This window comes from Trichechus manatus, unplaced genomic scaffold (genome assembly GCF_000243295.1).
Source record: "Trichechus manatus latirostris isolate Lorelei unplaced genomic scaffold, TriManLat1.0 scaffold00028, whole genome shotgun sequence".
NCBI lineage: Eukaryota > Metazoa > Chordata > Mammalia > Sirenia > Trichechidae > Trichechus > Trichechus manatus.
In genome coordinates this window covers 15,412,272-15,436,575 of record NW_004443964.1, presented here as the reverse complement: position 1 = coordinate 15,436,575, position 24,304 = coordinate 15,412,272, and the positions used below count along the sequence as shown (strand labels likewise).

Genomic DNA, 24,304 nt, shown 5'->3' with positions numbered 1-24,304 from the left:
TAAGTGTTTGATTTTTAGGAGCTCCCAGTTATCTAGTTTTCTTTTCTGGTGTTTGTGCATTGTTACTTATGGTTCATATTCTGTTTATGTCATGTATTAGGGCTCCTAGCATTGTTCCTATTTTTTCTTCCACGATCTTTATCGTTTTTGATTTTATATTTAGGTCTTTGATCCATTTTGAGTTTGTTTTAGATCTTGGATTCTAAATATTATTCTCCCCTAAAAGGAACCAGGCTCCTTGGAGAAATGACTAAAGGACACAGTGAGTTTTTTTGTTCCAGAAAGAAAGAAAGTGCCCAAAAACTGATGGGTCATGTCCAAAGGACACAAGAGCCAGTATGAAGAGCTCCTACCGGCCATATTTGGGACAGTTTGAACATAAGAAAAGACAATAAAAATCTGGGAGACCAAACTGATACTTAAATATATATACACATTTATGTATATATACATATATATATAGGGGAAAGATAAAGGCAAAGCTCTTTGAGAAGAATGTCAGTTAATGAACAGACAGGACTCCAAACCCACTACTGTTGAGTCGATTCCGACTCATAGCGACCCTGTAGGACAGAGTAGAACTGCCCCACAGGGTTTCCAAGACTGTAAATCTTACGGAAGCAGACTGCCACATCTTTCTCCCATGGAGCAGCTGGTAGGTTCAAACCACCAACCTTTTGGTTAGCAGCCGAGCACTTAACCAATGCATCCCCAGGGCTCCTTAGGAGGGATTACAGAATTAGAAAATCACTGTTTTGCAACCATCAATGTAATAATTGATCAAAGCTCATCAGTGGATGCTAAAACCACTGGATGAAAGGTTGCTGGTCTCCACGCACCAACCCCAGCACTGGCAAAGAAAGCTGCGGTCACTGTGTACTTTTGGGTGACATCCCGACTGATCCTCCCTTCCTCCGTCCTTGTTGAAAACACAGCCACCTGGAACCTAAAATCCTCCTGTTTGAACAGTAAGTATTTAACTCGGAGCCTCTACGGCATGCTTCCTACGGATCATGCGGTCTGTAAACTGAGATGAATGCAACCCTAATCTCTTGAAAATGGAAACAAAAGAATTTCCACCCAGCTCTCCCCACCTCACACTTGAAATTTCCAAAATTCCAGGCTGTGTTGGGCTTCCTGAACACACCAAGCCCTTTCATGGCTCTGCAGCTTTGCCTGAAACGCCCTAGCCTACTGTCCTCCCAGCTCCGCTGTCTTTGTGAACCATCTGCAGCCTCCTTGGGCCTGATGAGGCACCCTTCTCCCAAGCTCCCACTGTTCTTAAAGGCACTTAGGGCTCATACTCATTGCACTCATACCCATTGCCATCAAGTGGATTCCAACTCCTAGCTACCCTATAGGACAGAGTGGAACTGCCCCATAGGGTTTCCAAACCTGTACTCTTTATGGAAGCAGAATGCCACATTTTTCTCCCTCGGAGTGGCTGGTGGGTTCGAACCGCTGACCTTTCAGTTAGTAGCTGAGTGCTTAACAACCATGGCACCAGGGCTCCTTAGTAGACTGCCCTGCAGATATTTTCATGTCTTCTCTGAAGACCATACATTCCATGATAACGTCCATGTCTTAATCGTCTGGCATCCCCAGTGCCTCGCAGAGAGCCTGACCCAGGCTCAGTAAACGTTTATTGAGTGGATAAATCAAAGAATGACTGATCATTTGTTATACAAAGCCAAGCCTCATTACCGTGATTCTGTAGCAAATATGCTATGACAAGGTAGAAGAACACAGAGAGGGAGCATTATTGTTTTAATCCCAAGAACTGGACGGTGAGTCTTGAGAGTGGGTGGGATCCTTGAACTTCAAGGAGCCTCAGACCTTAAAGGAAGCCCTTCCCTCCCCTACAGGGACCTGTTTTAGAACTCCAATCTCCAGGCCAAATTAACAGCCCATAGTATTTGAGAAACTGAGACTCTCCTTCAGAATCATCTATTTGTGGGGGACATGTGTTCCTGAAACAGCTGTAAAGCATACGATATTTTTCCATTTACTTACAACATTAAATTGAAAATTGGTTCCCATGAGGGAAATTTTTTTTTTAACCACTCCTCCAAACCAAATAAAAAGCACACAAGAATGTAGGAAACCTATTAAAATCGCATATTGGAAGAGGGGAAAAAATGATACTATCCTGATAGCATCAGCACTGCTGCCCAAAGGCAAAAAATAAAAATACACCACTAAAGCGGAGGCCTTTCCCATAAATATTGCGATGATCCAGAAGGAAAACTCATCTCTGATTTCGAAACGGTGATTTCAATGCCAAAGCAGGAGTCGGCTGAGAGTTTCTATTTTACTGTGGGAATTATTTTCAACCTAAGCAGTTCTGCACAGGTAAAATGGAGATTGAGCTAAATCTAGCGATTAACACAGGAGCTCAGGGTTTAACTGAATTTTTCATGAAATCGTTTGCCTTTGGGCCACAAGCTCTGCTCGTTATGGTTTATTGCTTATATTTGTGCTCTCATTAAAGCCAGGCCAATTCCTCCATCCCATTTAATTCCTCAACAGAAGCTCTCCCCGCTCGGCCTCTGCAATATCTGGAATATCTCTGGAGTCCTTTACATCTTCTCCACAGAGTCTTTCCTCCCTTCCCCTCCCCAGCACCTCCCAACGACGTACTATTTAGAGTTCACGTAAGTTAGCACTTAGTCATACATGGACTCAGATTGTTCTTTAATTCTCTCAAGTGTTACTCTTTTCTCCCCTGGTTGTAGGTCCCACGCTTAGCCCTCCTGTAACCGCAAAGAACCTAGTGGAGAGCCGAACATGGGTTTAGCTAATATTTATGGCTTTAATATTTATTCAAAAGAAGACTCTTTAATTAAAAGGAGAGACATGGGAGGTTCATAGTTTAGGGATTGTAAGCAAGTGTGTGGGAATCAGACCTGGGCTCAAGCCCTGACTCCATCACTTTCTACCCTATAAACCAGAAAACAAACCCTTTGCCGTCAAGTCGATTCTGACTCATAGTGACCCTATAGGACAGAGTAGAGCTGCCCCATAGGGTTTCCAAGGAGCGGATGGTGGATTCGAACTGCCAACCTTTTGGTTAGCAGCCAGATACTTAACCACTGTGCCACCAGGTAAAGAGCCTATAAAGTGCCCTTTTCATGAGAAAAGTTCAATAAAGGTTAGCAGAAGCAGTTATTATTATCAACCTATTGCTGAATTCACATTCCTAGAGCAGAAGCTGTATCTATACAATAATATTTAGACTGATTCTCAACAGACTTGGCCCAGATAGTTGCCATAACACTTTACTGGTCAACTTCCGTGCCTGAAAAGTCTATGTACAACTCAGTGAAGGGTGTGTTCCCTTAAGATGATTCTACAATTGTGAGTCAAATTCCACTCTTGGCAATGGTGGAGGATTATCAGGACATGAGCCAGAAGAAGACACTCTGCTGCCCCTGAGTGATGGGACCCTCTCTGACCTCAAAGAACCTAATGGAGTGCTGGAGGCTGGTTTAGCAAACATTTACGTGTTTAATATTTGTTCAAAAGAAGACTCTTTAATGAAGAAGAGAGACATGGGAGGTTCACAGGTTACAACCCAGAGAATGTCAAACAAAGGAATTTGAGGTGTGTGAGGAAGGGTCTGGACAACCTTTTGAAACAAACCAATTCTTTGGACCTGACCTTTTCCACCGGTGCACCACTGCTCCTCTGGCCAGGACATCTGTGCCCCTCTGTGCAGTTTTGATTGGCAGGGCTGTTGCAGCTCAGAGTAGAGACCGGCAAACTCAGGCGGCACCACGTGACTGCTGGTTTTATTACAGCAGAAGGCACAGGGCAAGTCTGGTATACACAACGCATATTCTACTTTATTCAGAAGCTTAGCTAACGAGAGCTGAACGTTTAAAAACTCTGTCCATGCATTCTGGCCTTACGGTGGGGGGTGGTGGGGGTGGGGCAGAAGGTACCACATATGAACCTCATAATTAAGCTGAGTATTCACCTGTGATGTCTGTTACGCTGTCCTATGGTGTTTTCTATGTTATCATAAAGCTAAGAAAATACATAGAAATGTCTAGCCAATAGGCATTCTCCTTTTCACCCCTCAATCCCTTATCCCCGATGAGACTATGTTTTATGGTAATTCTCTCCTAACCTGCATGTTCCCCAGTAAGTGGGGCTTTGACAATCCAAGAGCCTTAGGGGAGAAGACAGAGAAACTAGCATGAGAATGTGAAGGTGGCTGACGATGTCATAACCAATCTTTCTCTCTCTCTCTCTCACACACACACACACACACACACACACATGCACGCACACACGCAGAAAGACACACAAAGACATACACACCAGGGGAACCCCACTTCCTCTGGGGAGAGTGGCCCTGGCTGACAGCTGAGAGAAGGGCAGAGTGGACTCTGTCAATAGCATCAGCTCAGTCAAAGGGAGGTGAGAGCTACGGCCCTAAAGGCAAGGGTGCCAAGAGAGATGGTTTTGAGAAAATAAATGAACTTCTCTAAAATATAGTCAATAGGGATCTATGTCCACGACAGGGATTCTACATTCATTTCAATCCTGACCATTAGCTATAGCTGCTTTGTTTCGTAAAGTTGTCCAGGGACAAACTACGTTGCCTCTCCTAGTACATCTCAAAAATCCTTTGTTTTTCCCTGAACTCTTACCTAGGAGGACAGCACTAGCTAGAAAATTTTGGGTTTTTTTCAAAGAAAAAAAATGTGAAGAGGTTTCCAAAAGTAAGCTTCCTCTGGAACTCTGTAATTCCTTTTTCCCTCCCCCTCCTTTCCTTAAACAGACCTTTCCAGTCTTTCTCCTATGTCTTCTGTCATTACAACCAAATAACATCAAAGTCAGTCTTTCCTTTTTTATGATAGCTTAAAATTCCTAAATGCAAATGGAAACATACCTTTGCTGATCAAATGAAAATGAACAACCTCGATGAAGAAAAGAGTATATGGGTGGTAAGTGAGGGAGCCCCAAGAGAGTGGAAACTAGGTTGACTTCTGAGAGTTAAATCATAAGTCAACATGGAGTGGGCCATTGACAGGTAAGTCAAGTCATCATGAGGATACAGGATGAGTCCCAGGCCAACAAGACTCCAGGATACCTTGATTGAGTATGTCAATACAGCTAAAGGAGATGTGGTGGGAAATCCAAAGGAAAAGTCCCACTATGGCAAACCCGCCTAGACACAGCCCGAAGAAGGGAGTGTCCTGACCATGGACTAGGCATTTTGGTTCCATAGCTGGAGTACATTTATAGGAGGTGCACATGTATAATTGGAAGCACAAGCTCTGGAGTCCAGATGCCTTGGTTCCATTCCTGACTCTGTACTTACTAACTCTGTGATACTGCAAATTACTAATCTCTCTGTGCCTCGGTTTCCCCATCTAGCAATGAGGTTAATAGCAGTAGCTACCCTGATTGGGTGGTTGTGAAGATCAAATAAATTAATCTACGTAATACTCTTAGCACTATTCCTGACACAGAGTAAGCACTCAATGCCTGCCATAGTTGCTGCTGTGGTTGTTGTCGTCATTGAGACAGACTTACCAGGTCATCACAGCCCGATGCCATTAAACATGTGAATCATCCATCTGCCTCCCCTTGCCCTCGTTCCACTCTCACCAGCATTTTGATTAATTGGCTTCCCTGTGCCTCTGCCACCTGGGGGAGCGTGCAGAGTGCCCCAATGCGACTTGCCCCAATGCCCCATGCTGTCTGAGTGCCCCAATGAAACTCTGTATGACATTGTAACCAAGTATATGGGAATTCCGGTGCACAGACAGGCTCTTGGGAGATGTGTTAATGTGAGTCAGTGGCTCCAAGTCTGATCAGCTCCAAGACAATGGAAGACAGTTTCTGAGACTGCAAACCATGATGAGTCCACCATGGCAAATGGCTCTTGGGAGGCACAGCCCCCACCCTGCCTTGGTGTCAGCCTGACCTTCACTCAAACGTCCACCTAGAGTGCGGTTCCTCAGCTCATGAATCTTACCTGTGACGTGGAGCTTCTCATCAGTGACTTCAGCCTTCAGGTAGATGCGCCCTCGCTTCTCTGTGTGATCCATTCCACAGAGGCTGGGGACATTGATTACACACTGCTTGTGAACATTCATGTCGCAGGCTGTGAAGCAAGAGAGCAGAGGGTAAGGCTGGGCATATGGACGCAAACCATCACTTCCTCTGTGTTTTGGTGTACAAGTGTAAATGTGCTCCCCTCTAACTTGATAATGTGCTATAATGCTTTTGCTGACATAAAGAACTGTTAGCAGATGTCCCTTACAGCACTGGCTTCATCTGAGTGACAATATCCTTAAAATACCCATGCCGTATTTATCTAGTCTTAACCAAAGCACAATATTCCTGCTTGGTCTTCCGTGACCATTCCAAACATTTAACAGTATACAAAATTCACATAGGTAAGCACGCACAAAGCACGGATGAATTAATATATTATGTACACTGAGACAAATAATATGTAAACTTAAACAGAGGATACTTTTCGCCCAAGAATTTTTTATGCCTTTCTCAGTTCATCACTGAAAAAGTGAGAAGCTGTGGGTTGAGTATAGGAAATTCATAAAATTTTTCTTTCTTCAGCTAATCCTGTATTTTCAGGGGGGCTAAAATATGTTGCCTTTGTTTCTTTTTATCTTGAGAAAAGAATCTGTGTTTGATATTTTAAACCTGTCTTCAAATATTTAAATATTATTCGAAGTAAAACAAATACACGCCTGGCATGATAAGCCACTCCTCGCTAGCTGACATTACGTGGGAGAGACGGGGGAGGACAGAAAAAGATCAGTCTTATTGAAATGAACCAAAGAAACCCTGAAAAGGATCCTGTATGCTGAAGGCAAACATAAGACTCTGTGCAGGTGTTCCGGTTCTACTGTCCTTGTACCTTATAGGCTTCCAGAAGCGCAGATGGCCATTAAATCCTCCCAAATTCTTGGTAGGATGCTACAAGGTTGTTCTTAACCTTCATGATGGAGCATTTCTGTCAGTCTCACTTTGAGTGGTTAATTTTAACAGGGCAAAGTAAATTTTGAAAAGCATTATGAATAACGTACATTTGCTACCACCATTAGGAACTAGAAGCAGGGTAATTGACCCAATGTAGAAAGAACAATTAGCTGACTCACAAAGGTGGATTCTGTTTAGGCTTTGGTTTCCAATGATAACTGTTCAAAACCATGCACCTGGATTTAGCCAAGAGAAAGACATTTGGAAAGATGTATTATAAATATAACGAGCTGTTGTGTGCTGTCAAGTTGATTCTGGCTCACAGTGACCCTATAGGACAGAGTAGAACCGCCCTATCGGGTTTCCTGGACTGCAATCTTTAAGAGATCAGATCATCAAGTCTTTTCTTCCATGGAGGCACTGTGTAGGTTTGAACCCCTGACCTTTCAGTTAGCAGCCAAGCTCTTAACCACTGAGTCACCAGGGCTTAACCATTGTGTCATAAGACTTGTGTTAGCCAAATCATATCTTTATGTACCTAGGTAGAATTTTCAATTTAAAGGAAATAAATGCCAGAGCCTCTCAAAAGGATATGGGAAACCGAGACGGCATGGGAGGTGGAAGTGTACTGGGTGATATTCTTGGCTTGGCTTTTATATTCTGGGAAGCTCATCTGCCCTCTCTGATTCCATTTCCTACTGTGCAAAAGAAGAAGTAGACCCAGGCAAGTGGTTTGCTAAATTTTTTTTTTTTTTCACCAAGTGAAACGGTATATAGGACTAATCCTACACTATGTAAGGGTGAGTCCCTGGGTGGTATAAATGGTTAATGTACTTGGTTGTCAACTGAAAGGGCAGAAGTTCAAGTGTACCCAGAGGCACCTTGGAAGATAGGCCTGGTGATCTACTTTAGAAAAATCAACCATTGAAAACCCTATAGTGGACAGTTCTTTTCTGACACACATGGGGTCATCAAAGTCAGAATCAGCGCAACTCAACCACAGCTGGGTATGGAAGGGCACAGAAAAAAAGCTTCTCTGGGGAAGTTAAAATAAGGGTCGGGGTCCTGGTACCACCTGCTTATTTTCCTCCTCCTTCCAGAAAGGAACACAGGCAGTGGCCCCAGAAGCATGAGAACCCCAGGGAAAAGAGTATAAAACAAATCAAAATACACTGGTCCATGTCAGTATTTTTCAAGATTTTTTCATAATGGAACCCTCTCTTCAAACAAAATCTAAAGCAGAATTCTAATATACAAGCCAGAGGAATGTTATTGTATTAGCATAAACTGAGTTAAGAAATTCAAATTTATACCATTTATATATTAGAAAGACATTCAGGGATAACCAATAAAGTCCTTTGATCAAAACAGCTGTTTGGAAGCAGCTGCTGGGATGCTAGTTGTAGTCTTAGACCAGCCTCACCATCGCATTTATTTCTGTATTTTCTTAACGTTGTACAGAATCCAAAAATCCTGATTTACACAGAAGAGTCTATGCAAACAGAACAGTGTTGAACAGCATGCCTAACAATCTCAGCAGACTCTGCAGCTAGACGGACAAGGCAGAAGAAACCTGATTGCAAGTTCTGTCTCTGGTATGATCTCAGAGGTGTCAAGGTTGAGTATGCAACACATTCAAGTGTTCATTTTTGTTCCAAATTTTAAAATAGTTAAAAGTATATTTATAAATGCACTTAGAATTAGCATTTGCAGAACCCCTGAAAACCATGCTTAGAATCCTAGGGTTCTTGAATCACAGACGGCCACTGGCCTGAATGATCACAGAGGTTTTGTTAGGCCATTAAATTCTATAACTTTATTAAGTGAAGAATTCTTGTCTTCCATGGGAGAGACCTGGGTTTGATTCCCAGCGAATGTACCTCATGTGCAGTCAGTACCCCCCGTCAGCAGAGGCTTGCGTGTTGCTATGATCCTGAACAGATTTCAGCGGCACTTCCAGACTAGGAGGGCTAGGAAGAAAGGTCAGGTAACCTATTTCAGAAAATCAGCCAATGAGAGTCCTGTGGATCACAAGGGTCCCATCTACTTCTATCATGGGGATGGCGCAGGACTGAGTAATGTTTGTTCCACTGTGCATGGGGTCGCCATAAGTTGGGGGCCGACTCCACAATATCAGCTAATGATACCACAATCCATCTACTCTACAATGTTCACATATCTTGGTGTTTGTGTGTATGTGTGCTTACTCCATGTACGATACAGACATAAAGATTTCTGCCACAACAGTAGTCACTAATGAATGACAATATGATGACATTTCCATATCTCATCCCTGTCAGAGAAGCAAGGTTGGTAATTACCTTTTTATGTCCTAAAGGCATAATCTCTTATTGAAACAAATAAGTAGCCTGGGAAATCATAACTTAAGAAGCATCAGAACAGAGTTTCTGTAATTGTTTTTCTTTCCCCATGGTATCTGATGAAGACACATACATTACAAACCAGGAGAATGGAAAAGCACTGGTGTCTTCCTCCTCATGGTCTTCAGGGATTTCTCTCTAAATGGACTGATAGAACGTTTATCTCTCCATAAACATAAAGTATGGGTGAACTTCAGTAAGATGCTATCCTGGTTTTTATTTTAATTTTGGTTTCAGCTTTAAGAAGTGCCTACTGGATTTTTCCACAGTCCACCCACTAATTAGAGACATAGCAAGATAATGACTATGGTTGCTTTGCTTATACTGAAGCCTAACCAAATGTGGAATCTGGAGGTGGGGAGAGTCTTATTTCAATGCATGGGGAAGGTGCTTGCTTTGGGGCTTGACTAGTCTAGATTTTACGATGACTGAAGATTTCTACCACTAAAAGAATGTGACAGCACCAATTTCATTTATAAGTAGATACCTTTTATGGGTTCATAATTAGGTAATGAAATCATTTAATAATCAAAACTTCAACAATGGAACGATTCTAGGTTATTTTAGTTTGATATATATCTGGACTAATTCTCTATATTGATGAGTTGGTGTTGAAGTTACTGGGCCTTAAGTGCTCGGTAAATCCTAAGCATAAGCGGCAGAGCGTCCTCATCTACCAGAAAAGAAAACTTACTTACTGTCACATTTCATCCCTTGGTGGATAAGTCCATATAGCAATGACCCACAGTGATCACAGAAGGTGGGGCTTCCATAAGTGTGGATTTTAAACTTGTGCTTGCTCCTCGGGTCCTAGGGAGAAAAGAAACACATCATTCATTCCAGCCATGAAAGGACCACATTTTTAAATTAAGCTAAGCCCTGGCCCCACCACTTTCCATCCCCCTGTCAAGGTTGGATAGTACCAGGCTGTGGACCATTCTCTGAGTCACACAGTGGGTGGTGGAGACTTTCTGCCACACAGCGTTTTAATAGGTTGACCATACGGGACCATGTAACAAATACCCACATTTCCTCTTTTTATGGAGTGTCATTTGCAAATACCAGGGTTTCCACCAAAGTGATCACTTCTGGACCTATAGCCATCAAAGCCCTTGAGGGCAAGCACAATGTCTTAGACATCTCAGTTATCTGCATCCCCAGTACCCCAATGCAGTCACAGGCTGCCACACAGGGTAGGCACAAAATCAGGGTGCATTTGTTGAGCTGAATTGAATGATGCCCATTGGTGATGGGTCAGAAGTCACTCACAACCACAGGACAAATGTGGGTCAACTCTCCTGGAGCATCACTTGTACTCCATGGTAAGATCTTTAAATGTTATATTTCTTTGCAAGCAAATGAGATTTGGAAAAGCACAGGTCCAAAGACTCTGGAATTCTCCAACTGGCTATGACACAAAATTCATACCACATACAGAAGAATACACTCTTTCTATACCTCAGTGTGCTGTAAACATTTTCTTCCATCTGAATGCAAGTAGGACTTGGAGCACAACAAAGTGATCCTCATTTCAGCTCAACATAAAAAAGGAAACAATGTGTGCTGCCAGCAACCAGAGATCAGAACTTCTCCATGTCTTGATTTTGAATGTGACATTGCATGTGGTAATGTTAATGCAAACGGACACCGGTGTCTCAGCAAGAGGCTGCACGAACTCATGGTCTGTGGTGCAGAAGGATATCCCTCTCCTCCTCCTCTCCAACATCACTGAGCATCTGCTGTGTGCCAGGCCTGGGACAAGAGCTTGAAGTCCATTATCTCACTAGATCTTCCAGCAGCATAGTCTAGTCTGTATTGTGGAGCTGCATCCTATTACCTTAATTCAACTGTTGCCGCTGTTGTTGTGTGCCACTGAGTCAATTCTGACTCAAAGCAACCCCATATGACAGAGTAGAACTGCCCCACGGCGTTTCCTAGGCTGTAATCTTTATGGTCGCTATGAGTTGGAATTGACTCGACAGCAGTGGATTAGTCTTTATGAGAGCACATCTCTAGGTCTTTTCCCCTGCAGAGAAGCTGGTGGGTTTGAACCAGTGACCTTCCGGTTAGCAGCTGAGCACTTAACCACTGCACCACCAGGGATCCTTTTAATTCAACTACATGCTGGCAAATGCACAAATCAACAAAACCAACCTAGGATCCCTTTCTGTTCCCCATTCCCTTCTCTCCATTCAAAATTGACCTCATTCTCTAGGATCCAAAATGCAAAGAAACACAAAGAAGGCTATACTTGCTTTTGACCTTCTAAAGGCCTAGGTCCTAGGGATTTAAAGGAATCTCAAAGGTAATTCTGACTTTTTAAGATAACTCACATTTTTACTGACTTCAGAACCTAAAACCAAAGCCACATATACTCCAATGAATTATTATGATTATTTTTTAAATACAGATTTAAAAATTTTGGAATATTTGAATCATGCCAAAAAGCATAAAAAATAGTATACAAAACGCTCATATAGAGACCACCCAGTTTTGATAAATGTTAACATTTCCCTCTATTTCTCACTGTATAATTACAATCCTATTCTTATGGAGAGGTTAATGACCTTCCCAAAGTCACATGGTGGGTTATTCACAGAGCCGGAATTTGACCATTGTCTGTGTCTGTGACACTGATTCCCATACAAGACCTTTCAGAAATCTACCCAGGATGAGGACCTGGCTCTCTTAATGCCTTATTTTTTGTAATAAAAGAAAATTTTAAAAAAAAATCCCATTTTCTGTTTTTGTAAATGAAGTCTCATTGGAACACCACTACACTCGTTCATTTACACGCTGCCCACGAGTGCTTTCATGAACAACAGCAGAGTTGAGTTGCTGTGACAGAGACTACAGCACATTTACTATCTGGCCCTCCACAGAAAATCTTTGCCAATCTGCATTGTTGTTAGGTGCTGTAGAGTTGATTTCGACTCATAACGACCCTACGTGACAGAGAAGAACTGCCCCCACAGGGGTTTCCTGGCTGTAATCGTTATAGAAGCCGATCACCAGGTGTTTCTCCCATGGAGCCACTGGGTGGGTTCAGAACTGCCAACTTTTTGGTTAGCAGCTGAACCATCTGTGCCACCTGGGCTTCTAATCACTGCATTCCAAACCTGTTGCTGTTGAGTTGATTCCGACTCATAGTGACCCTACAGGACAGAGTAGAACTGCTCCATAGGGTTTCCAAGGAACAGGGGATGGATTCGAACTGCCGACCTTTCGGTTAGCAGCCAAGCTCTTAACCACTACAATACCAGGGCTCCAATCTCTGCACTAGAATAGTGTTTTTCGAAGTATGATTCCTACATATCAGTAGCATCAGCATCACCTGGAACTTCTTAGAAATGCAAATCATTGGGCCCCCGCTCCAGACCAACTGAATCAGAAACTCTGGGGGTGGGATCTAATGGGCTGTATTTTAACAAGCCCTGCAGGTGATCCTAAAGATGGCAGGAAGCACACTAAAGATTGAGAACCACTGCTTTAGAAGGTCACTCAACAAATACGTAGTAAGTGCCTAACAGGAGCCAAGTGCATACATGTGAAGACAGTTAACAGTATTACTGAGGCAGGTCCCCAGTTTACCTACTAAATGTCTCTCAGGGTATGAAAAGTTAACACCTTCCTTGGGAGGTTAATTTTTCCAGCAAGTAGTAGCTGTGAATATGGTCTGAAGAGCAGGCTTAGATTCCCACCATTAAAGAAGTCCACCAAGTTTTCCAATATCCCAGGACATTAGGTGGAAGGCTGAGGGAACAGGCCAGTGCCAGGACTAATAAAAAGTTCCCGTGTTGACAGTAAAGGTTGTGTCCTTCAACGTAGAGGGCAAAGTGGATGCTGGGGGAGAGGAAGTGACCAGTTTCCCCTGAAGAAGCGAGGCATCAACAACTAATGCTCAATAAATAAAGCGTGGCAGCTCATGCAGAGCCTTCCAGAGTACGCCACATGCCAGGTGGCCCCAGGCGGCTGTCCTGCCAGTTGGCTGTCACATAGATCTCTGTTGACATGGCACACGGACAACTTGCTTCACTTTTCAGGAAAATGTAAGCCTTACTCATGCAACCCCCATATGGCATCCTCAGGCTCTGAAGGTGTAGAAAGAGAGGAAACCATTGCTTCCACCGCCTACAAAAGTCTGGTGTCCAACCAAGTCTTGGAGTCTTTCACACCCCAAAACTGCATATGAGTAGCAAACGATCATGCCTATGAATAACAGCAACACTGACAATGACATCATGACCTATTTGTTGATCATCAGGAGTGTGCAGGTGCTTACAAAAACCAAAATGTCTGTTTAAAACAAGAGACTCCAGTAACAAGAGCAGGTACTGGGTTTCTGGAGACCTGAGTTCAGTACCCAGCCTTGCCTCTTACAAACTGTGCAACCTTGGGAAAGTCAGGTCACTTATTTATAAGACAGAGGTAATAGCAGTTCTGCACATGCCATGGGCTGGGGGGTGACTCAACTTAGGGAAAATATAAGAATGGGCTTTGCAACCAGAACATCTCTAAACAAATACAAGAGGAGATTATTATTATTATCCACGGATGTAAACGCCAAGGTGCCCCAAGGCTTCCTAAAAATACTTCAGCGACTTGGGTCTGAATGGGAAGGGAAAGTAATCAGCTTCCACAGGTGGTCAGAGCACAGGCCAAGAAAGTGCGGAGACTTCCCGTGGTTCCTGCGTCCCGGGCTACTGAACGCCATGGCTGGCTTTCTGAGGCGTTGAGCTTGGCAAACTCCTCGAGCGGTACCTTGTGCAACTAACCGCCAACCGAAGGCACCGCAGGCATTGTCTCAGTCAGAGGAGGAACCCACTGCCTGGGCCACACAAACAGAACTCGGCAGCATGGAAACTCTTCTCCAGTCTAATTAATCTCACCTTGTCTGACAGAAGAAACCACAGCGTTAGCTAAAGAGCTGTGACTCACAATGAACTGCAGAGAGCAACTGGTACTAAAAAACTCCCCAGCTTTCTGTCTTTCTATCAACAGCCGCTAAAGAGCGGTGCAGCCTGGGCCAAGTCAGTTTACTTCTTTGGGTCCCAACTTCTCCATCTGGAAGGTGAGGGTGTTGAACTGGATGGGTGTTTTTAAAGTGGTATTCCACAGAGCCCTATGGGCGTCAGGAGGTGTGCTGGAGGCTTCCAAGGGTGAGAGTAGGAGGGGGCAGAAGAGGGAGGCTGCTGCTCAAATTAAAGTTTGAAAACAGCTGGACTAGATGGTCTCTTTGATTCCATCTTGCCCGCCCCCCCCCCTTTTTTTAAAAATTTTTACTTTAATTTACGACTCACAAGAAGCTGCCAAAATTGCACGGAAGTGTTCCTGTATATTCTTCCTCCAGCTGCCTCCAGGGGTAACACCTTTCATAACCACAGTCCATGAGCAAAACCAGGACACTGACAAGTACAATACCATTAACTAAGCTACAGACTTCAGTACTTCACCAGATTTTATATGCATAATGCCAACGCAAGTATCTTTAATGTATGATTTATGAATTAAACATACTGTTTATAGAAGGGAGAATTCAGTAATATTTGCCGGGTAAATATCACTAACCCAAGAAGAACACCACCAAAAGAACATCTGCTGCTTGTTCGTTAAATATATAACCCACACAATCTCATGTTAAGGGGTTGTGGGAGGATGAGTCTAAAGACTTATCTGAAAATAGAATCAGAACGCTTTTCTCTAAGTAAAGGAGACACATGCTGTCTCCAAAGGGTGCTGACCAGTTGTTGAGAACAAAATCATTTCGAGGTACGGGCTGACTGAGGGCTCACCCAGGGTATGGCGCCAACTAGGGGCCACTGGAGATTCGGAAGTGTGTAAGGTAAAGGCTTCCAGGTGACGCTAGTAACAGAACACCAAAGCATGCGCTGTCGCCTGGCTCCAGAGCGGGTTTCATGATAGTTCCCAAATGAATCACACAAATGACGACTGTTGTGGTGTTCAGACAAGTCTTTGGGTAGCCAGGGAGGTTTATGGGGAGGAGCTGGGTTGTTGACGGGGAGCTGAACCTTATGTCCTTGTGTTCAAGTCTCACTTGTCCTCAGGTGGTGAGGGCAGCCCTGGATGGACAGGCCCTCAGGGTTCTTTCCTACATTATGAACCCTGACATACAGCTCTCCACTTGGGTGATCCCCAGGCAGCACCCCAGCTCCTCTCATCTGTGCCTTTGCTGTGGCTCTTCCTTCTGCCTTGCATAACACCACCTTACCCCAAATTTCATCTGCTGAAATACCTAAAAAGGCAGTATCGAAGGCCGCTTCCTCCTCTCAGGAAGCCTCTCCAGATCTCAGTACCAGATACAATTTCTCCTCCCTTTGACCTTCCAGAGCATTTTATTTCTGTCTTTCATATGCCACTTATCACATTCAGTCATTTATGACAAATATTACTCTATCTCCCCTTTTATCTTTCCTTCATTTATCTCTCTCTCTCACACACACACATAGGACAGACACGACAGTCTGAAAAAGTAGGAAAGAGAGGTCATAAAGTACATTGATGAATCAGCCAGAACCAAAGATGAGACTTCAGTATTAAATAGGTATTAACTTCAACTCTAAGCTTCCTGGAAACCAAGGCAAAAAGGGGAAACTTGAACGGTTCTTTAGATACTATAATGCTACCTTAGGGCAGACATGTGTCTTGGTATCCTCTAAAATAATCTTGTCATGCACATGGTGTACCTTCGATAAATGTGTGTGGCAGGAACTATGAAAGCTTGAACGAAGTGTACACCAACGTTCACTGCAGCGCTAGTCACAACAGCCAAAAGGTGGAAACAGCCTAAATGTGCAACAGATGAACGGATTACATACATGCAATGGAATATTATAGCAACAACAAAATACCAAGCCCATTGCCATTGAGTTTGTTCCGACTCATACCGAGCCTATAGGACAGAGTAGAACTGCCCCATAGGGTTTAAATCTTTATAGAAGCAGATTGCCACATCTTTCTCCCATGGAGCAGCTGGTGGGTTCAAACCACCCACCTCTCAGTTACCAGCCAAACACTTACCCACTGTACTACCAGGGGTCTTTAATGGAACATTACTCAGCCTTAAAGAGAAATGAAGTCCTGATACATGCTACAATATGGATGAGCCTTGAAAACACTGTGCTGAGTGAAATAAGGAATCACAAAAGAACAAATACTGTATGATCCCACTTACATGAAATATCAGGAACGGGCAAATGTATAGAGACCAAAGGTTATTAGTGGTTACCAGGGGCAGGTGGGAGGTAGGAGGGGGAAAAAGCAGGCTCATTGCTTAGGGGACGCTGAGTTTATGTCAAGGGTGATGAAAAAAGTTGGAAATGGATAGTGGTGATGGTCAAATAACATGATAAACATAATGTCACTGAATTGTACATGTGAAAAATACTGAAATGGGAAACACTGTTACACATACATTTAACACAGTAAAAAAAAAAAAAAAAACTTTAATAAAGCGTACTTTTATCCGTATTCACCTGAGGGTTCTAAATGAGGAGAACTCACATATAAGGTGTTGTAAGTGTGGCTCCACTCAAGTACCGCGCAGAAAAGGCTGGTGGACACTGACTCTTCACTGTACGAAGTTGGTAACATTTTCCTATTTAGTGCAATACATGCAACTCTTACATTGTTACTTCTCTCTAGGCTCTGGCAGCCTCTCATTAAGTGGAGTATGAAACCTACTGTGATATGTCACAAGCCTGACATTATATTATAATGAAAGGGGGAAATATTCAGCTTAGACACTCCTGTCACGTATGCGGTTGGGGAAAAAGTGACTAAGCCACTTTTCACAGGCGCAAATGAAGTCTAACTCATATATTTAAATCTAGACCTCTTACAAAAAGACAAAAATAAATAGATCAAGTTCTACTGAAGCATTTGCTAGTCTGTTTTTCATTTCTCAGCTTTATAATACAGCAACGTAATTCCTGCCCTGGAAACATCAACTTGGAAATGTCTCTCACCATCTCTACCGGGACTTTTTCAAAATCCATCATCAGCATCATTATCATCACCATCTTGTAATTTGTTAAAAGTGCATCCATGGATCTACACTGCACAGGATTTTGAGGCTGACTGGGCCTTACATTGCCCAGACACCCTTAGTGTATTATCTGTAACCATTTGGGAGGTGTAATCTAGGAAAGTTTGAAATGAAGACTGTAATCTAGCAATGGGCAGTGTGAAACCTCTACAGGAGCTAAAGCCCCCACATCAAGACCACAAAAACCAAACTTGTTGCCGTCGACTCAATTCTGACCTATAGCGACCCTACAGGACAGAGTAGAACTGCCCCGTAGGGTTTCCAGGGAGCAGCTGGTGGATTCAAACTGCCGACCTTTTGGTTAGCAGCTGTAGCTCTTAACCACTGCACCACCAGGGCTCAGTCAGTAAGGCTTTATGACAAGGATGTCTATATTTAAATAGACATCACTGCACGTGTCTTTTTATTTATTTTCCTTTTTTAACTGTGCTTTAAGTGAAAGTTTACAGTTCAAGTTAGTTTCTCTTACAAAAAATTTATACGCACATTGGTATATGACCCTAGTTGCTCTCCCTATACCGTGACAGCACACTCCTCCTTTCCACCCTGGATTTCCCATGTCCATTCAACCAGCTCCTGTCCCTCTCTGCCTTCTCATCTCAGCTCCGGACAGGAGCTGCCCATTTAGTCTCATGTATCTACTTAAGCTAAGAAACACACTCTTCGTGAGTGTCATTGTATGTCTTATAGTCCAGTCTAATCTTGGTCTAAAGAGTGGGCTTTGGGAAAGGTTTTAGCTTTGGGCTAACAGAGTTCAGGGGCCGTGTCTTCTGGGGTCCCTCCAGTCTCAGTCAGACCATTAAGTCTGGTCTTTTTACTAGAATTTGAGTTCTGCACCCCACTTTTATCCTGCTCCATCGGGGACTCTCTGTTGTGTTCCCTGTCAGGGTGTCACATGCCTTTTTAATTTGATGAGCAAAATAATAGGAGGCTTTTGGCTAGAGGTGGTCCTGGAGCCCTCGGGGCGCAATAGTTAAGCGGTTGGCTACTGACTGAAAGGTGGGTAGTTCAAACCCACCAGCGGCTCCTTGGGAGAAAAGACCTGGTAGTCTGCTCCTGTGAAGATTACAGACTAGCAAACCCTCTGGGGCAGTTCTCCTCTGTCACGTGGGGTCTCTGTGAGTGGGAATTGACTGGACAGCACACAACACCACCAACAAAATGCCCCACAGTTTTCTCTCAGGGACCAAACCATCATCTTCGAAGGCTGAGGGTCAAGCTTTAAATGTTGTCATCAGAATAAAACTGTTTTTAACTGAGCAAAGCCCTAGGGTATGACCTCCTTGAGCACCCAGAGCAGTGCGGCTCCTTCAAGCTGCTTCCTTTAAATACCAAGGAAAATTCCTCGCATTGCTTCTACTTCACCATCTGATGTGTTCTCTCATAGGTCAAACTTGTAAGCCAAGCTTGGGTCTAAATGTCACCCACCCACATGCTGACTACATAAGCAACACCAAAAACACTGCCCCTAGGGTGAATCTAGCATCATTTCTGTGATCGTCAATTTCTTGAGAAGCAGTCTTTTTTTAACTCTATGATTAAAAAAAATAAAATCCCTAGTTTTAAATGTTTTCATTAACATGAGAATATCACCAAAGCTAGATATATGATACTTGTGATTTTTGGAGTCCTTTGCTCAACTATGCAAGATGTTGCAACCATTAAATGTGAAGCAACAAAGTGCTTTAAAAAAATTCCAGGTAAATCTCCACCAGCAAGATAATTGCTAAATAAACTGTAATGTATTTATGCTATGGAATACTATGTAGCAGCTAAATCAAATGAGTTAGATCTTTCTGCAACAACATGGACAGATGGCTGAGATATACTGTCTAATGAAAAAATCGAGTTATAGAATGAAACATAGAATATAATGACATTTATGTAAAAAACAGAAACAAAATAACCCCTGCAAGCAAAACAATAAAACAGCTTTTCTCTAGTTAGATATCTATGTAAATTGCGTCTGGGGAAGTCCGGGGAGAGATTAGGTTTTAAAATGCCAGTGAAAGCAGTATTTAACATTGTCTGAAAAGATTTAAGTTAAAAAATAAAGCAAAATACAAATGAATTCATATATTATCTATGTAATTCAAATTACCATGAATCCTAGCTAAATATATTTGGTTATATTTCAGCTAGTTCATGAGATATCATTAAAAGGAGAGCTTCCATGAGGATTTGGGGCACATTGTCATATCTGATGGAGTCCCTGAGGGGTGCAAACGGTTGATGGGCTTGGCTGCTAACCGAAAGATTGAAGGTTGGAGTCCACCCAGAGGCACCTCAGAAGAAAGGCCTGGCAATCTATTTCCAAAAAATCAGCTGCTGAAAACGCTCTGGAGCACAGTTCTAATCTGACACAAATGGGGTTGCAATGAGTTGGAACTGACTTGACGGCAACTGGATTTTTTGGTCACATCTAATAAAAAACTGGCTTTGTTTGCAGCTTCTCTGGCAATCTGTTGGGGAGAAGGTGTCCGTATGAGATCATTATGCAGATACTTGGTACTACCAACCATCAGTTGAAACTTAAATCTTAGTTAAAAGCCATGTTATAACCAGGGCTTCAAACTGGTGCATTCCAGCTTGACCCTCTGCTGAGAATTTCAATTTCCACCTCAGATATACTGAATCAGAATCTTGCTAAAATGTAGATTCTGGTTCAGTATATCTGGGGTGGAAACGTAAACTCTCAGCAGGGGGTCCAATCAGACTGAACAGGTTCAAAGCCAACCAACATTGTCTTATTTTGTAACAAATTTTACATGTTGTCATCATCTGTAGACATCAACGTAAGCCAAATTTCTGCCCCATCGATTCCCAACTTTCAAATTCCAGAAGAATCTTAGATGGTTTAGTCTGAAATTCTCATATAAAAAGAAAATGTTTAAAATGTTGCAAATATTCAAACTACGAAGACTAAACATTATTCATTAAAAAATGAGCTGATCTTTAAACCTTAAACCAAAAATATCCCCTGAAGTCTTCTTAAAACCAAACAATAGTTAAGCTTAACTAGTAAAAACATCTGCCTTGAGCATGATGCTCTTTTAAGAACTATCTATACGGGGTCAAACTGATAACTGCAACTTGAAAGATTAGATGGGCATCTTAGGGGGCAGTGAGTTTATGTTAATGGAGGAGGAACAACTCAGAAAAGGAGGGTGAGAATGGTTGCAGAACTCAAAGAATGTAACGAACATCACTGAATTGTACACGTAGAAACTGATGAATTGGTGTCTGTTTTGCTGTGTATATTCTCAACAACAAAACAAATAAAATTAAAAACAAATAAATAAGGTGTTTCCTAGTTAGCTACTGATTTTTTTTTCCATTTTGCTTCAAAAATTGTTTATTGAGCACCTACTATGTGCCAGGAGTTTTGCTGGAGTACAGCGTCGGGTGGTGAAGAGGCCAGGTGTGGCTCAGGTGCTGTCTCATCAAGAGAGGCTAGGAAATGCTGCGTTAATGAATCACTCCTAACTCAGGGGTTAACACATATTTATTTATCACTCTTCTCTCTGGAAACCAAGCTGATGGAGCAGCCCCTATCTGGGATACTGCCAGTCTTGTGGCAGAGGGAAAAGAGAAATGGCAGAACCAATCAATGGCTCTTAAATCTTCTACTCAAAAATGATACTACCATTTCTGCTCACATTTCACTGACCAAAGAAAGACACATGGCCAATCTGGACATCAAGAGGCTGAGGATGTATAATCCTCCCCCAGGAAGGGGTAGGCAAATATTTTAAACAACAACGTAATCCACAACGACCCTCACGAAACTGAGAATCTTTTGCCATTTTACATTATTGGGTGAGGACAAAAGAATGAGTTCCCACTTCCAACTCCAAAAGCTGATAGGACTGAGTTCAACTGAAAATAGTTTTAAGTTGGTGATGTCAAATAAAATCACCTACCTTTTAGATACTCCATTCATTTCACAGCAAAGCAGTAACAAACCAACCCCAAATCTCTTGGGCTTACCACAACCAACACTTACTTCTGCTCATTATATGTCAGTAGCTGCAGAGTGGGAGCATCATGTCTATTCACTACGGGACCCAGAGATGAAGGGATCATTGCTCTTCGGAACATACCATTCTCATGGTGTCCTGGGGTGGTACAAACAGTTAACACTCTTGGCTGCTAACTAAAAGAGTGGAGGTTTGAGTCTACCCAGAGGTGCCTCGGAAGAAAGGCCTGGCAATCTACTTCTGAAAAATCAGCCATTGAAAATGCTAAGGAGCACAGTTCTACTCTGACACACATGGGGTTGCCATGAGTCAGAGTAGACTTGGTAACAACTGCTTTTATTCTCACGGCAGAGAGAGAGAGAAAAAAAAAAGCAAGAGGTAGAGCTAACTATGCAATTGTTGACACCGCTTCTTGTAAGTGGCAGACTTCACACCTGCTCACTTACCATGCCACAGCAAGTCACAGGGCCAAGCCTGACCACTGGTGGGGGGGGATGCTCTGCCTCCAGGGAGGTGTTATGGGTCACTTGGTAATGGGTGGGGAGCCATGATCTTCTTATAGGCGAGGGAGCAAATGGTGGGAGACATTATACAGTCTTCCACAGATATTCCTTTATTTCTTTACTTGGGAGTCAATGGAAGTTTTGTTTCAAGGAATAAATAATTATTTTTCTTTTTTCTATTGCCATATTGACTCCTCTAAGAAAAAACCTTTCAAATATTATGCTTCTTTGCCTATTCAATTAGATATGCTGATTAGTTTAACTAGCTTTATAACCCTCAGATAGTAATCTTTTCAGGAAAACGTCACATTTAAAAAATGTTATGCCTTTCTTTTAAAATTTTTGATGTAGAAATAATTTTAGACTCATATGTTGTAAAAACAGTGAAGAGAGTTCCTCTGTACCTTCCACCCAGCTTCCCCAATAACATCTTATGCAACCATAGTCCATTACCAAAACCCATTACAATGCTATTCACAGACTTTATACGGATGTCACCAGATTTTACATGCACTCGTGGTGTACAGGTGTTTATCAAACCAAACCAAACTCATTTCCATTGAGTCTATTCTGACTCATGGCAACCCTACAGAACAGAGCAGAACTGCCCCCACAGAGTTTCCAAGGAGCAGCTTGTAGATTTGAACTGCTGACCTTTTGGTTAGCAGCCAAGCTCTTAACCACTGTGCCACCAGGGATCCATTAAATATAAAGCAGTATCATATTTTACTGTATGGTATTTTACCATATGGATGTACTATAACTGACTTAACCCATCCCCAATTCCTGGATACTTAGGTTATTTTCCAGTTTTTCACTATTCTAAACAACCCTGCCACAAGTGTCTATGAGCACATCATGCAAGTAGGAATGGGAATGTTGGGCCAAAGGGATGAACATAAAATATTAAATTTAAAAGCCACCCATGTATCATAAGCCAGAGGTCTGTTTATGATCAAGACACTCTAGTTGCGCTAGACTGTTGCTTAGCCTTCTAGATAGGCTTGCAAGTAACCAGTTTTATATCTAGGCTAAAAAGTGATATGTAAGCTTTGGTTTTTACTTGATTTTTGTTAGATATGGGCACTTGTCCAAGAGTTAGGATTCCCCCATCTGCTCAGTGACCGGTGAAAGCTTCACAAAATGCTTGTTAATCACTTGTTAACATTTTCTTCCCTACAACTGCAGAAAGGTCTTTTCTCCTTAATAATTTATTGTTCTTTTTATCGATACTCTTTTGTTCCTTTTCTGAAATTGAGAAATGAGAAGCAATGAAGTTTCAATCATTTTGTTGGTTAATGAATCTCCAACAATTTATCAGTTAAGGGTGGTTGTTCTGAAGCAATAAAGCAGCAGAATGTCTCGCACTTTAAAAAATATTTATATTTCTAGCCCGCTATAAAATCTCTTCTGCACTTAGTTTTACATTGATGTACTAAGTTCAGTTTTATAGATGTGACTGGGTAAAAGCATATTCCACCTCGCCTCTTGGTCAGGAAAATCACTGTCACAACAACAGTTGTACTACAGTCTGTTATGGACTGAACTGCGTCCCCCAAAAATATGTGTTGTAAACCCTCACCTCTATACTTGTAGATGCAATTCCATTTGGGAATAGTTTGTTTTCTGTGTTATGTTAATGAGGCCATATCAGTGTGGGGTGTGTCTTCAGCCAATCTCTCTGAGGTTAAAAAAAGGGCAGATTAGGCACAGAGAAAACCCAAAAACCCATTGCTGTGAAGACGAACTGCCCCATAGGGTTTCCAAGGAGTAGCTGATGGATTCGAACTGCCAACCTTTTGGTTAGCAGTCGATCTCTTAACCACTGTGCCACCAGGGCTTCAGAGAAACAAGCACAAATGGAAGGGAAGATATACGCCTAATGAAGATTGCCAAGGAACCAAGGAACAGAAGCTGGAAAGAGACAAGGACCTTCCTCCCAGAGCTGACAAAGACAGAAAGCCTTCCCCTAGAACCAGCACCTGGAATTTGGACTTTTAGCCTCCTACACTGTGAAACAATAAATTTCTGTTTGTTAAAGTCACTCATTTGGGGTATTTCTGAAATAGCAGCACTAAGGAACCAAGACAGTGTCTTTAGCATCTGCCTATTATGCATCTCCACCACCTATCTGTCAGTCTGTCGTACCGTGATGGCTTCTGTGCTGCTGGAAGCTATGCCAGAAGTATTTCAAATACTAGCAGGGTCATCCATAGAGGACAGGTTTCAGCAGAGCTTCCAAACTAAGACAGACTAGGAAGAAAGGCCTGGTGGCTTACTTATAAAAATTAACCAGCAAAAAACCCACGGATGGCAAGAAAATTTTTTCCGATATAGTGCCGGAAGATGAGCCCCCTAGGTTGGAAGGCACTCGTAATACACAGTGGCTGCAACTATGGACTTGAGCATACC

At 42.6% G+C, this 24,304-nt stretch overlaps 1 protein-coding gene across 2 annotated transcripts in view; it reads right to left on the bottom strand.

Moving 5' to 3' along the window:
- Positions 1-24,304, bottom strand: part of PRKCA (protein kinase C alpha) — a 439,560-nt gene that overhangs the window by 102,881 nt on the left and 312,375 nt on the right. For both annotated transcript variants that reach the window (XM_004374198.2, XM_023729298.1), the window contains exons 4-5: positions 10,043-10,154; positions 5,993-6,121 (exon numbers count right to left, since the gene is read on the bottom strand). In XM_004374198.2, coding sequence (XP_004374255.1) covers positions 5,993-6,121; positions 10,043-10,154 — 241 coding nt within the window. The remainder of the gene's footprint in view (positions 1-5,992; positions 6,122-10,042; positions 10,155-24,304) is intronic.